This window comes from Eurytemora carolleeae, unplaced genomic scaffold (assembly GCF_000591075.1).
Source record: "Eurytemora carolleeae unplaced genomic scaffold, Eaff_2.0 scaffold245, whole genome shotgun sequence".
Lineage (NCBI taxonomy): Eukaryota > Metazoa > Arthropoda > Copepoda > Calanoida > Temoridae > Eurytemora > Eurytemora carolleeae.
In genome coordinates this window covers 85019-99334 of record NW_019396390.1, presented here as the reverse complement: position 1 = coordinate 99334, position 14316 = coordinate 85019, and the positions used below count along the sequence as shown (strand labels likewise).

Genomic DNA, 14316 nt, shown 5'->3' with positions numbered 1-14316 from the left:
GTGAAAGAATGAAAAGGATTGGGATTGAAAGACTCTTTCCAGAGATGAGATATATAAGTATCAACAGAAACCATATTCTTGTTTTTGACAAGGTTGCATTCAGTCTCCGATCTCGGAGAATGAGAGCCGAGGGTGGGAAACCATATTGATATATATTATAAAGAGGATTGAGGGGGATATTGGAAGAGGGTTGATCCGACATTATGAATGTTAGGAGTACATGAATAATTACAGGGAACTAGGGTAGGATTACATACACTTGATTACAGAGTATTTAGGGAAATAACCCCCCACCCCTTATGGCTTCTTTAATCCCCCCCCCACAACCACCACAAAAAATACTGGTATTTCACAAAACCTCCAATTTGATCTTTCCTCTCAATCTGAAAAATTTTTCCATTCCTAGTTTTCCTCTTTCCCTCTTCCCTTTATACATATCACATTATTTCCCTCTTCCCTTTATACATATCCCATTATTTCCCTTTTCCCTTTATACATATCCCATTATTTCCCTCTTCCCTTTATACATATCCCATTATTTCCCTCTTCCCTTTATACATATCACATTATTTCCCTCTTCCCTTTATACATATCCCTTTTCCCTTTATACATTTCCCATTATTTCCCTCTTCCCTTTATACATTTCCCATTATTTCCCTCTTCCCTTTATACATATCCCGTTATTTCCCTTTTCCGAGCTTCCTTTCTCCCACTCCCTGACCCCCTCTCACTCCCCCTCTCCTAGTTTTAAGAGGATTATACCAATTATTTCCGGAGAATGAGTTTTGTATGTATGTATCTATACGTCAACCATTTAGTATTCAGTTTACATCGGAATACACACCCTTGAGGTTCAATCGAACCCAACCTTCTCCAGGTTCGGTCTAGAACTTTCTTTCTCCAGATCTTCTCTACATATATAAAAAACAGTTTGTTAGTCAGTGAGATCCATCAAACACGGGATTTTTCAAGACGAAATTTATAAATCCTAATGTTTAGGTTCACCTTGTATCGGAGCATGTTTGGTGCGATGATTATCTCGTCAGATCTCTTTATCTAAAGAACACACAGACCGGAGAAACCAGGACGGTTACACAATTTCACTTCCTATCCTGGTCGGACGGAGCTACTCCGGTTTCAACTAAATCACTCCTGGAGTTTAGAAGGTAGGAGACTAAAGATTAACCTTTATATATTTTCTTTTTAGAGATATATTAACCGTTAATATGTTTTTGGTATGTTAGAAAAATAAATAGGTTCTATAAAACTAACTTGTTTAAGAAACAGTTTAAATTGTATTGCAATTCAGCTGTTTGATTATGTTGTACGTGAAAAACGTCTAGTACATAGTTGTTCAATAAACATGAAGCTAAAATTGAAGAAAATAAATTATTGTTTAAAACATTCCAAGTTTCATGTTTATCGATCGACCTAGTTCTAGGGTGTTCCAATAAAAATGGGAATTAAGAGACATCTTGAAGATAGTTTTTTATTTTCGGTTTGTTGAAATGACATCAGGTGTTAAATAAAAAAATTGTAGTTTTCTGACAATTCTAGTTTTAATAGATATATTGAAATCTAGACAAGAATCTTTATATTTCCGCCCTAATTTTAAAAATAACAAAATTAAATTTAAATTTTATTCCCATTTATATTGAAACAACCTGTATTTGACCAGCTCTATTTGATATCTATTGTTAAATAATGTTTTCAAGAGAAAAGTGGGGAAAATATTTTTGGATTCTGAATCCGTGTAAAACAGATTTCCGCTCCTTCAGTAAATATATTGTTGTAGAGGAAATTAGATAAAAACTACTTATTTATGATTCAAATTATTTGTAATTAAATGTTCTATTAATTGTTGTATCGTACCCTTGTATAATATTTTTACAAAAATATCCTAAAATATGCTAAAATAATTTAAATATTTAATTTTAGCATATTTTCTCTCTATGTTGTAATATTTTGTGCCAGAGTAATTCTATTCCACATATTCAAATTTTTTATTAAAAAATCAACCATCTTCCCTCCTCTACCATTTCCTTATTTATAATAATTCCAAAAATCTAAATATGTTCACCCCCTTTGCCCCTACCAGCCTAATTACCCTAAACATGAGCGGATAAAAGTTACTTCTGTGTTGAATGTTATTCATAAAACATGAAACATTTGCTTTGCTTTGCTTTACTTTGTAACGCAAGCTTTCATGTTTTTAAATAACTGTTCATCTGATCTGAGAACTTTTAACTTGCAAAAATGAATTTAACCTATTCTCTCCCCGAGGGGATGTATCAATCTGTCATTGGTCAAATCTGAAAAGTTTTGACCAATGAAAGAGCGGGTAATCTCCCCGCGAGAAGAGAATGAGTTTAACTCCATTTAAAAGTTCTCAACTCTGAAGAACCTTTTCCGTGGTAAAGAGCATGCTGTACTACTGTAGTATTCTGGTTTGTTGTTGTAAAACTTTTACCTATAGCGTACATTCATGTACATTGTACATACCGCGTGTACAAAGTGTACTTTCATGTACGTGTTATTAGAGACGGGTATCATTTTTGAGAACGAACGAACATTTTCGTGAAAAATTGTGTCGGTTGGAAAAAAACTAACGTTGGACAAATGACTTTGATCGTTCACAAAAATGAAAAAACAAATGTTTTTAGAAACGGACGAAAAAAAACAGTATAAAAACTTTCCAACAATTTTATAAAAGGGGGGTTAATCTTTTTTTTTAATACTATTGTCTTTGATGTTCTGATCAGGAAAAAAATCTGGATTAAAAAGCATTTTAATAAACTTGACTTAAAATTTACTTTCATTAAGGTCTATTTAAGATATACAGGGGAGTAAAACAACCCCTTAAGAACTGTAAAGGAAAAATGAAAGGAGGTATAGGCTGAAACCTGAGAATCTCAGGCGTTGAACGATACCTATAAGACATGATGTTCCTGTCTAGAGAAATTGACTTGAAACTGTGTCAAAATTATACCAAAACGTATATATATGTAAAATATAAAAGTCCGTGCAACGGTGCAGTATACTGGTCACGTGATACAGACAGAGACACGTGACAAATAATACTACACTGCCATTGGTTGGAGTTCTGGTTTCATGATTCGGACGTATAAATGATGTCAATTATATCTATTAAAAATGAAAAATTATTAAATTCAAATAATAAAAGAAGCAAACCTGAGTTTCTCAGGCTCCTCTGGGATATCGTTGTTTTCAGATTGGTTGCCTATTTGTTAAATATGATCTGTTTAATTAAATAAATCTTCCATATATATAGGTTTTGGTATAACTTCGATACGGTTTTATATCAATTTCTCTAGACAGGAACATCAATTAGAACTCTGATAGGTCTCAATCAACTCCTGAGATTCTCAGGTTTCAGCCTATACCCTCTTTTATTTTTCCTTTACAGTCCCTTTAAGAATAATTGCAGGGATCATGCCTTAGATGGAAAAGTATTGAATAAAATAAACAAAAAAATCCATCCGCAAAACACATTTTAGTGAATTCTTATTTTTTCTTAAGAAATTGATTAGAAGATGTTAATTCTATTTAATTCCATAGTTTCTAGAAAACATTGATATATAAAAGAATTTTATCACACAAAATCAGTTGATAGACCGATTCTTATCAAATCTAAGAATGATGGCAAAGAAAGATCGAATTTTCTATTCAAACTTTTTATTCATTCAATTTGTTAAGAGTAGATACATTTTTGATATTTTATTTTAAAGATAAGGTGCAGATTTGCACTGAAATTATTCGCGATTTTTTGTTATATCTTTTCAATTCGTCCATATTTTTATTTGTTGTCAAACAGAATAGAATAAACATATTCCAGTTCAAATAAACTTCGAAAAAAAATTATTTTTCACAAAGAAAATGTTTAGCAGTTTTTTTCTCTGTACCAAAAAATATTTTTGCATTTTGATAATTACATTTTAAACTTTTTAAGCCTAAAACATGAACCCACATTTAATCTAGCGAGATATTTGATAAACCAAATTTTTTTTTCTGCAACCTGTAAACAACTATTTTTTTAAGAGAGGGTTCATAAAGTCATTAAATATTCAAAGTAACAAAACTTGTACTTCATTAAGATAATAATAGGTCAAAAACTAACAATCCTGTAAATCCTGAAAACTATAGAATTTTAGGATTGGATGGGGGGGGGGGGCAGGTTAAAGTTTTTCTTGAGAATAATCAAAACTAGAACCAAAATGGCGTCCAAATCTTTTACGAAAACATCCTAACGGAGACCGGTTTTTGAACTGAGTTAAAATTTAGAAGAAAAAACTTGTAAAGATTGTCGAGCGCATGTTTTCAGTGTTGTAAAATTTCGTAGATTTTTCTCTTTGTAAGGTTGAAAACTTCAAACCAGCGTCAACAGTCACAGATCTCTAAACTGTCTCCCCAAGCTCTCATTTTTATGACCTTTGTGATCTTTTTCCTTTGATTGCATAGTCATAAAAGTGATGGTTTTGAGAGATATAAAACCCTACCCTAACCCCCCACAACCCTTCCTTGTCAACCCCTGGCACAGAACTCTTTGTAAAATGAAACCAGCTCTGCGACCTAATGATGAACCTGGATATCTCAAGGTATACGAAGAACGTGGAGCGAGATCGAAAGCTAAGGAAAAAATCTTTTACTGTATGATAAATGTTCACAACCCGATGCGCAATTTCTTAAATTCGTCAATTTAAGTTTAATTTACCCAACTATCAAACTACATTGTACTAACAGTCAGACAAAACAACATTATATTCCAAATAAAACATTTATTTTGTCTGTTTAAAATATAGTATAACCTGAGATAAAATCCCTATTGATTTGGCTTCTGACGATATTTTGTACATATAGATTTAGAAACAAATTGTTCAGCATATTTTACTTTTAAAATGTTGATGCATTATAATATATTATTATTACAATGCTTATGAATTTATTTTGTGATGATTAGTAAAAATTTGTGTTAAATATTTATTCTATAGTATTTATACCATGCACTTTATTTGATATTTTAATGTTAGATAACTATCAAAAAGATTCTAGTTCAATAGATTGCAACGTAGAACTTGTACACTCTCAGTACAGCTGTATTCTGACGTCACAAGTGTCAATTCAGTTTTTGTGTCCAACAAAATTATTAATAATAGTGATAATTTTAGAATAAAGTGCTTATCTTGCAGTAAAATAAGTGCAATTTTATGTGTTCTTTATTTTCTGTTTTTACACTTTTTTATTTAATATTGGAAAACATGTCAACTAATGTGAGAAAATTTCGTTTTTCTTGTTATATTTCACACTTGTGACGTCGTGTATAATTGGTCCATTTCTCTGTTGCCACCTATTATACTTGATAATCTTTGGATAACCATTACAATTGAATTCATGTTTATTTGTATAAATTTATATGAAATGTCGTCTTTGTAAGCTCAATTTATTGTTTTAAGTTAGTATATATTTGACTTTTTATTTTGTTGGTGCTGACTCAACCGAGCTAAAGAAAAACAAACCTATTGATTTTCCAACCTTATACTGAACTTATTTAGCTTTTGTGCTGTACATACTACAAAATGCGATATACAGGGCATTTATGGGTTAATATTACCAAATGTATATATATTTGCTCTCATTATTTAGTCATTTAATTGGAAACTCTTCCAATGTCAGGTCAAAAATAGCAAAGGTCTGTTTCTTCTATAGCTAGGGTTACATAAAGGCATATTTTCAATTTCTGATTTATTTAGGAAAGTTAACAAGTCTTACAGGGGCAGATCTTGTCCTATCATCGTACACTGCAGGTTAGACACTTAAATAGATTTTAAATTTATTTAAAAATTATTTTAATAACCTGTGTCTTTGCAAACTGATGTACTGATAATTCAAACTATAAGTTCTGTTAGACCAAATCGTTTTAATCTTAAAAATACAGATGACAAAGATAAAGAGAGTAAAAAATGAGCAGCAGAGGATTTTTTAAGATTTAAGAAATTTATTAATCTGAAAAAAAGGAAAAACTGGACATTAAATTTAAATTTTTTTATCCATTTTTATTATTTGATTATTCATTTATTTCCTCATTTGAGCTAAAAAAAACCCTTAAAATAATTTAACATAAATACATTCTGGAAAGAAAAAAAGTTTCAGGGGGGTGGGGTTTCGAGAAAATATACATCCCTGAAAATATATTTTTGTGTCGAGTGTTCAGTTCCTTTATAATTATTATTTTGTAGTGATGGAGTGGGTAGATCAGGGACGTATATTCTCCTGGATATGGTTCTTAACAGGATGTGTAAAGGTTCAAAGGAAATTGATATTGCGGCAACTCTTGAACATATCAGAGATCAGAGAAGTGGTAAGTACTCAGATCAATGGACAGGTCGTCTGTTTAGTCTCATTCTTTGTGAGTAACCATATACAGGGTGTCCCACGAAACGACAGTTGGTAAAAAGTTTTATCCTTAGTTTATTAAGTAACTTTATACCAGAGAGAATGATGAAACTGCGATAAGTCTTTGATATCTAATACAGTATCTGGAAGACGACATTCAAAATTATTCACCAACTGTCATGTTTCATGGGACACCCTGTACGTCTTCAAACTAAAAGCGAAAGTTAAAAAGGAAGTTGTCTCTCAGTTTAAGATATTGGTAGGATCTAAGTTTTATACTCAACATTTCTCAGTAAATGAGTCAATTATCAGAAATAGAAATGTTCAGATATAATATTTCTTTTAAGTTCTATTATATGTTCAGATTAAATTGAACATTTGTTAAATGTTCAGATATTAATAATACGTGTTCATGTTCAGGAATGGTTCAGACAAGATCTCAATTTGAGTTTTGTTTAACAGCTGTAGCGGAGGAGACACACGCAATATTAAAATCTCTCGCCCAGTAGACATCAACGACAACGAGACAGACTTGAAAACGACTTAAACGACTGTCCGTTCACACCAGACCTTGTGTCATTGTAAGTTTCAATTGGTTAAAACAATGCAAGCGGGTGTGCAGGTTACAAGATGTTTTTATTTTAACTCACTGTGCAAGCAATGGATTTTGTACTTGTTGTGCAGAAATCATTTTTATTATTATTATTATGATACCTGGATGTTATTTAACAAATTGGTTTCCCCGTTTCTCTTGCACCATCACTTCCTAAATAGCTATGTCAAATTATTGGAAAATTGTTGAAACGCTTAATTAGGTTTTATATAGTCATTCCTTGTATAAGTACGAAGGCAGTAGAGCCTGAACAGCTGAGTGCCAGACAACAGCTGATTGATCCTTCTCCCTGGCTCGCGCCGACTAGGGCACCCGCTCAGACTTGCACGCCTGGCGTGACCTCCTGACATCTAAACCTGCTTCGAGCTTTCTCCCAGCCTCTTATGCTTAGAACCAACTCTGAGGTCACGAGGCCACGCCACTCCCGTTCCTCCTCCGAGATTTAACATGACCCCAGCCTCCATGCTAAGTCTCGAAAAAAACGAAGTAGGTGGATTCTGAGACTGCCATTATCGCGCGTAAAGTCCACCGAAACTGCTTGCAACCCTGAGCGTATACGATAAACAGGTTGCGTGTCTAACGACCCTACATGAGCTAGATGCTTCGTGTAGAACAAAACTGAGCCGAGTTCGGGAGAACGAACGATCGAAGGTGGCTCCGGGGTGCGTAGGGTTAGTTCCTAAACTCTATCATCTCAAGTTCAGCGCAAACAAATACATCTGCGGAAACAGCTATTAATTGAACACTGTTAAAACTTGAACATATAAAAAATTGTCAGTATTCTGAGGGTTTGTGATTGTAGTATTAGTTCTTTAATTTTCCTTTATCACTTAAAACTAGAAGGGCTTGTTACATCTCTCTTTGAAGGCGGATTCACCAACATCTTGACGCCATAATCTAGAATATATTGATGTCACAATCTCAATTGAAATATATGTATAATCGGCATCTTTTTAATATTTTCTTTAATAAAATATTATGTTATTTTCTAATCGGAGAGTAAAAAGAGAGATAACTAAGAAAGCTTTGAATCTTTAATACCTAGTGTGTCCCAATAAACATTTAGAAATTTAGTGACAACTCGTCCATTTATAGTTTAATGAATTTATCCTTTGCCACAAACTCAAAATTTCTAGTCCCTATATATTTGCATCCTGGTGGTTTAATTCCTTGATATTTCAAAATCAGATTATTTGAACAGAATTCATAGTTTGAAATATCTAAGTTTTATTTACGACATTGGGTTGCAAAGATATAGGGATTAGAAAAGCAGAGTTTGTAGCTAAGACTCAATTCCATAAAACCATTGTGCCTTAAACCTGAGATTTCTGAAATGTTGGACGCCTTTTTAGTATCTTATAAACTTAGAGAGGTATTAGGAGTTTTCTCTAGATCTTTAAGAAAGATGAGTAATTAACATATAATAAAGACCATATAAGAGCCATAGAAAATTTTAAACTCTGAAATAGGAAGACGACTTTTACTGTCAAGTGATGCCTTTAAATAGTCTAATGCGCATATAGGACACAGCAAGTGTGCAGTGTAAACAGACACATTTCACTTAAATAGTGATTTAAAAAAGTGCATTGCAAAACAATTTGATTTAAATTTGTAACAACATCAAATACACCTAAGTATTGCTATAAGTCGTCTTCCGCTTTAAGAGTTTTCTGGTTATCATTGTAGTAAAAATAAACTCTAGATCTAAACATTAACCAACTTTAATTTCTAATCGAACTCCTGAGTTCTTCTCTCTGCCCGGTGCGAGTGAAACTATTCTCGCCAAAAAGGACAATTAACAATTCTAAACCTTTTGTCCTAAATTAGGAGTGGGAACAAAACACCTTTAACCAGAACACCCACACTTCAAACCACCCACGTATCGAAACACCTAAACACAGAGCACCCAAAGTGCCGAAACACATAAAAGTACAAAACACCTAAATTTTAGTTAAGTGTAAAAACACCAATTTTCATTTTAAGGAAAAAAAAACCTAAATTTAATTTTCGGAAAGAAACATCAACATTTTAAAATCTACTCTTTAGAATGTACAGATATAATTGAATTTTATGTAAAAAATAAATAAATTCCATTTTAGAAAAAAAAAGCTAATTGTTCAGTGATGTTTAAATGTTTCAAAGTTTAAATGTTTTTACCTTAAAAAGAAATTTATGTGTTTAGACTTTGGGTGTCTAATTTTAATGATGTTTCAAATTGTAACAATTTAAAATTTAAAATTTGTTTATACCTTTAAATAAAATTTAGGTGTTTTCTATCTTCGGGAGTTTTAAAACTAAGCTTTTAAAAAAAATATCGAATTAAAAATAAACTCGCTGAATAACTGACGTGTCAAATGTAATTTTAAAAGTTTTAGCGAATACATTTCTATATCACAATATAGTTTCGAGTATATACTTACAAATAATTAAGCGTAGATCATATTGAGATATTTTATGAATATTTAAAATATTTTTGTACTTGATTGCTCAAACATAAACGTTTTTTTTTCACTCACTAGTTCATGTTTTAAAATCCAATTTTGAAATGATCACTGGATAACCTAACTTAAGTCTAATTGTCTGCAGTTGTTAGATGTAAGATACGGAAAGGCTTACAAAAAAATGTAAGTTACTTCGACTTCGAAGTTTTGACTTTCCCTCCAAATATTTAACTAGTGAAAATTGAGTACGATGCGTTCTTCAGTCGGAACTTTAATATTGTGAATCTTTTGTAGATTTCTGGCTTTCTTTATTTCCACTTTGATTTCCCGTGGTTGTCGTGTATACCCTGTAGAGATCAAGCATTTATTCTGAAAGAAGTTGAGTCTTTGGCAAAAACTCTGAATTCAAATCTCTAAATTTTTTAAACCCAATGTCATAGAGTTTAGATATTTCAAACTATGAATTCTATTGAATCAAATAATTTTACTTTGAAAGGTTTACACAATCAGGTTGTAAAAATATAGGGAATCAAAAATTTGAGTTTGTGGCAAAGACTTAATCTTAATTTCTTTGAAGTTCCCAGCATTGAGTATTAACGATATCCACATTCCACACTAATGTTTCCAGCTGTGATCAGTTTTCCAGAAACCAACATTTTAGATGTAAAATCTGCTGAAAGACGTGGAACTCTGCAAAATTATTAATCTTTTATAAAATTTTTAACATCCAAAATTAATGTAACATAAACAAAAATGTCACGATAGAATTTACAGAACTAATAATTCAAATAATTTGATTTGATGACTGCACCTGCACATACGAGAAGGATTTTGCAGTTAACTCCTTATAGACGAATTTGGACCAGTATCTTTATTGATCGGTTCTTATCAAACAATTAATAAGAAACTCTGTAATAATGTGTATGTGCAAAGACAGGGTTACCCACAAAGAATGAGACGTATCAGGCAGGACTTGAAAGTCTGAGAACATTGTGAAAAGTCGATCCCTTAACTCTGACTAGAATAGATTATCTCGAGTTTCAAGACCAACCCAAACAAACGGATATTTTTAAATTGGTCTTCAACAATTTTTCAAATGATTCAATCTTCTCCAAGCTTTCTAAATTGCTTCAAAAATGTCCCGATCTAGAGCTGGGACGAGATGGACACTCTGTAGGTTTAATGCAAATAGATTTTCAAGTACAATAGATGGCAACAAAGAAATGAACCAATTATGAATAACGTCACAAGTGTCAAATATAACAAGAAAAACGAAATTGTCTTACATTAGTTGACATGTTTTCTAAGATTAAATAAAAAAATGTAAAAACAGAAACTAAAGAACACATGAAATTGCACTTATTTTACTGTAAGAAAAGCACTTTTTTCTAAAATTATTGATAATTATTGATAATTTTGTCGGACACAAAAACTGAATTGACACTTGTGACGACAGAATACAACTGTACTGAGAGTGTACAAATTATACGTTGCCATCTATTGAACTAGAATCTATTTGGGTTTAATGTATGTTTTGAGAGCAAATACTAAAGTTATATTGTCGTCTCTGAAGGCCCCACCATTATGAATAAACCTGTATCCTATCTACTTTTTTTCCATACATCTAATAAAAAGAATAAGTTTTAATAATTTGGTCAAACTGAGAGTCACCCACAAAAGATGAGACTATAAAGACGACCAAAAACTCTATTATATAACGCTTTGAAGCTTGATTTTTGGTTTCTGCATCTTCTGCATTGAGTATTTTAATGAATTTCTAAATGATTAACCAATTTTAGTCTACACGGAACTTTGAATGCAAGAAAAAAGACTAAACTTTTTCCGTAAATCGTCTCTGATTTCTCATCGATCATTTGAATTGGTAACTCTGTATTAAGTTTGTTTATTTGTTAAAATAATACTTTACTTTATAAAAGTACAGCACACTACTCTATATTAGTATTTTTTTGTACAGTGAAACCCTTAATAACGAATACATCGAAAGAATTCATCAAATGTCGTATTCTTCACTTTCTGATAATGGAATGTTGCAGATATTTAGTTTTTTAATTAAATGATTATATTGAACTCTTTAAAACTGTTCCCGCATATTCATGAATATTTATTTATTTTCACAAATACTGAAATTTACGTAATAAAACTCATTGGAAAATTGTCAAGACGACATTTGATAAATTCTTCCGATGTATTCTTTATTAAGGCTTTCACTGTAGAAAATCTCAAAACTGATTGGCAATTTAACATTACATTTATGTTTCATGATATGCTGTCTTCGTTTTTTTAAGAGATTGTACGATTTCTTTAAATTTTGATCTAATGTCGTCGTCCTTAAATCGAAGACGACGGGGCGTCTACAGGGTGTCCCACATCATATTAGATCGTCATATCAGTCTAAATTACGATTTTCGGGACTAATCAGAAAATTTAAGAAAAGAGAATCATTTTGAAAAATGATATAAGGCTAATATAAGAATTTTCTTGCGGAAATTACTAGTTTTTTCGAGTATTAAGGTTTTATTTTAGCGTTAAATCTTAAGGAGATAATCTAATATGACACTCTGTACATTCTATAGTTGTCTTGCAATATTTTATGCAAGAGGAACTAGGATTTAAACCACTCTCTAATGTTGTCTTTCATTCAGTACAAATTGGTTCCAATTAATAATTGATTTCCTTTTTCTTAAATGTTTCTTCCACTTCGATCGGTTAATGTTACATCGTCTGTATGCAACATCCCACCTACTGAACTTCGGACCTACTAACTTTCCGACAAACTGCAATATCGGACCTACGCCAACTGTTTAGTTTTGTATTATTTGAGGGTTAGGTTGGGCTAAGACAATTTCTGGGCCGAGCGCAGCGGCTAGGACAGGCTAGGGGGTGGGCGCTGCGGCCACAAGTCCATATAGCAACTGTAAAACCACGTGCTAGTAGGTCGGCTGTGTAATATAGTGGATTTTCGTAGGTCGAAAAATACACAATCCTTTGATCGTCCTTAAATCATATGTCGTCGTCCTTAATTCGAAGACGATAAAGCGGCTACCTAACAACGGTTGTCTTAGTCTTTATGCAAGACGACGATTCAACCACTCAATTCTAATAACGTCTTCCATTGAAATTTACAAGAGGGGTTCAAATAAAAACTAAATAGAGATTACAATTTTCTGAAGAAATATTCCAATTAGGAAAAGGGAATGTGAATAAGTTCAAGATGACTATATGTATAGTACGTATAGTAAATAGTTTAATTTAGGTTCACAAAGTTCAAAAACAGACGAGGTCAAGTCGGTCAAGCTTATTTCGAAATGTTATGAATAGTTAAATAATGGTAAATTTGTTTCGATTTTGTAGGATTATATAAGATTTGACGAAGCATAAAAAGCTTTTGAACAAATACAGTCATCGTCTTATATATCAATACAATGAAGACGACTTTCCATTTCAGTGAAATTCTACACAGAGCCCGTTCTCTCTATGTGGTCGTGTAGTTCATGTCCTTTGGGGGACGATATGTTGGCCACTAGATGTTCCATGCTAATTTCTTTTCTGAAAGATAGATAATTTCACCGTACGCTTTTAAAGACAAATCTAAGAGACGTCAAGTTGTCGACCAATGTAGTTTATGGAAGGAAGGTCCTCAGCATACAAACAGAGGCCATTCCTTTCAACATTACATAGCCCGTTCTTTCTATAGATTGTGGTCGTGTAGTTCACGTACTTTGGGGGGACGCTATGTTGGTCACTAAATGTAGCATGTTACAATTCTTAGCTGATAGATAACGACCAATATAGGAGACGTCAAGTTGTCGACCAATGTAGTTTATGGAAGGAATGGCCTCAGTGGTCGACCACGAATTATCTATTTATCAGATAAGAATTTAGAGCGAGACATCTAGTGGCAGAACTGTCGTCCGCCCAAAAGTACGTCAACAAGGAGACCTCTATGCATAAAATGAACAGCCTCGGCAAGGATCTACATTAATACTAAGAGAAGCTGTCAACTAAAAATTGCTTTCCTGGAATCTTGTCATTTCAATTAAGCTTGTTAGAAATAAAAACTTAATGAAAAGTATTGTCTTCATTGTATAGATATTTATGAAAACACAAGCATAAATATTCGTTAATATTTTGCAGAATCTGATTTCAAAATATGCAAAGCTGGAAATAGTGCCCAGGACCAAAAACCCTTAAATCATCTCTCCGGACTAAAGATTCTTTACTGTTTAATCGTCCCAAGATTAGTGTTGTAACCAAACCTATTGCTTTCCATTTTTACAGAATTATTACCAAAAAAACTCATCTTACATTTACATTCATACGTGGACGGAAGACCAAATTTTGCGACCACTGTACGCACGGTAATTGGCTTATCAGTTTTTTGCGCAATATCTCTTTAAAGGGACCGTAGTTTCAAGTAACCCTACAAGAAAAAACTGGCAACACTATTAAATTTTTCCTTCGATTCTTAAATGCAAAAAATCGCAAGTCACTTTTGCAGAGAGAACAGAAATATTAATGAACAGTGTTGAACGAAACAAAAACATTGATTTCATACTTTATCTGGGTCATTAACAATAACGCAGCAATTCCATTAAACTTCAAATATAAATTTTCTCTTTAACTTCTCTATCACTTAATACCAAAGATAAAATACATTTAAAAAAAATTTATGAAATTTACTGAAGACATATCAGTTTCGAAAACTTTACAAATTCAGAGCAATCAACCTTAATTTTTCTGAAATTAATCTGTGCAATGCAATTAAGCAAAAAATACAACTCATCGCGTGCGCCACTGTTTCGGATAAGTTATCTTTATTAGACAACCTGA

General features: G+C 32.3%; 1 protein-coding gene across 3 annotated transcripts in view; it reads left to right on the top strand.

Annotated features, from left to right (window-relative positions):
• The window catches only part of LOC111702288 (receptor-type tyrosine-protein phosphatase N2), a 53147-nt gene extending 45175 nt beyond the window's left edge, over window positions 1–7972 (top strand). For all 3 annotated transcript variants that reach the window (XM_023473930.1, XM_023473929.1, XM_023473931.1), the window contains 4 exons: window positions 1000–1166; window positions 5769–5822; window positions 6255–6376; window positions 6832–7972. In XM_023473930.1, the coding sequence (XP_023329698.1) occupies window positions 1000–1166; window positions 5769–5822; window positions 6255–6376; window positions 6832–6920 (432 nt within the window). In that variant the 3' untranslated portion in view covers window positions 6921–7972. The remainder of the gene's footprint in view (window positions 1–999; window positions 1167–5768; window positions 5823–6254; window positions 6377–6831) is intronic.
• Window positions 7973–14316: the final 6344 nt, after the last annotated feature.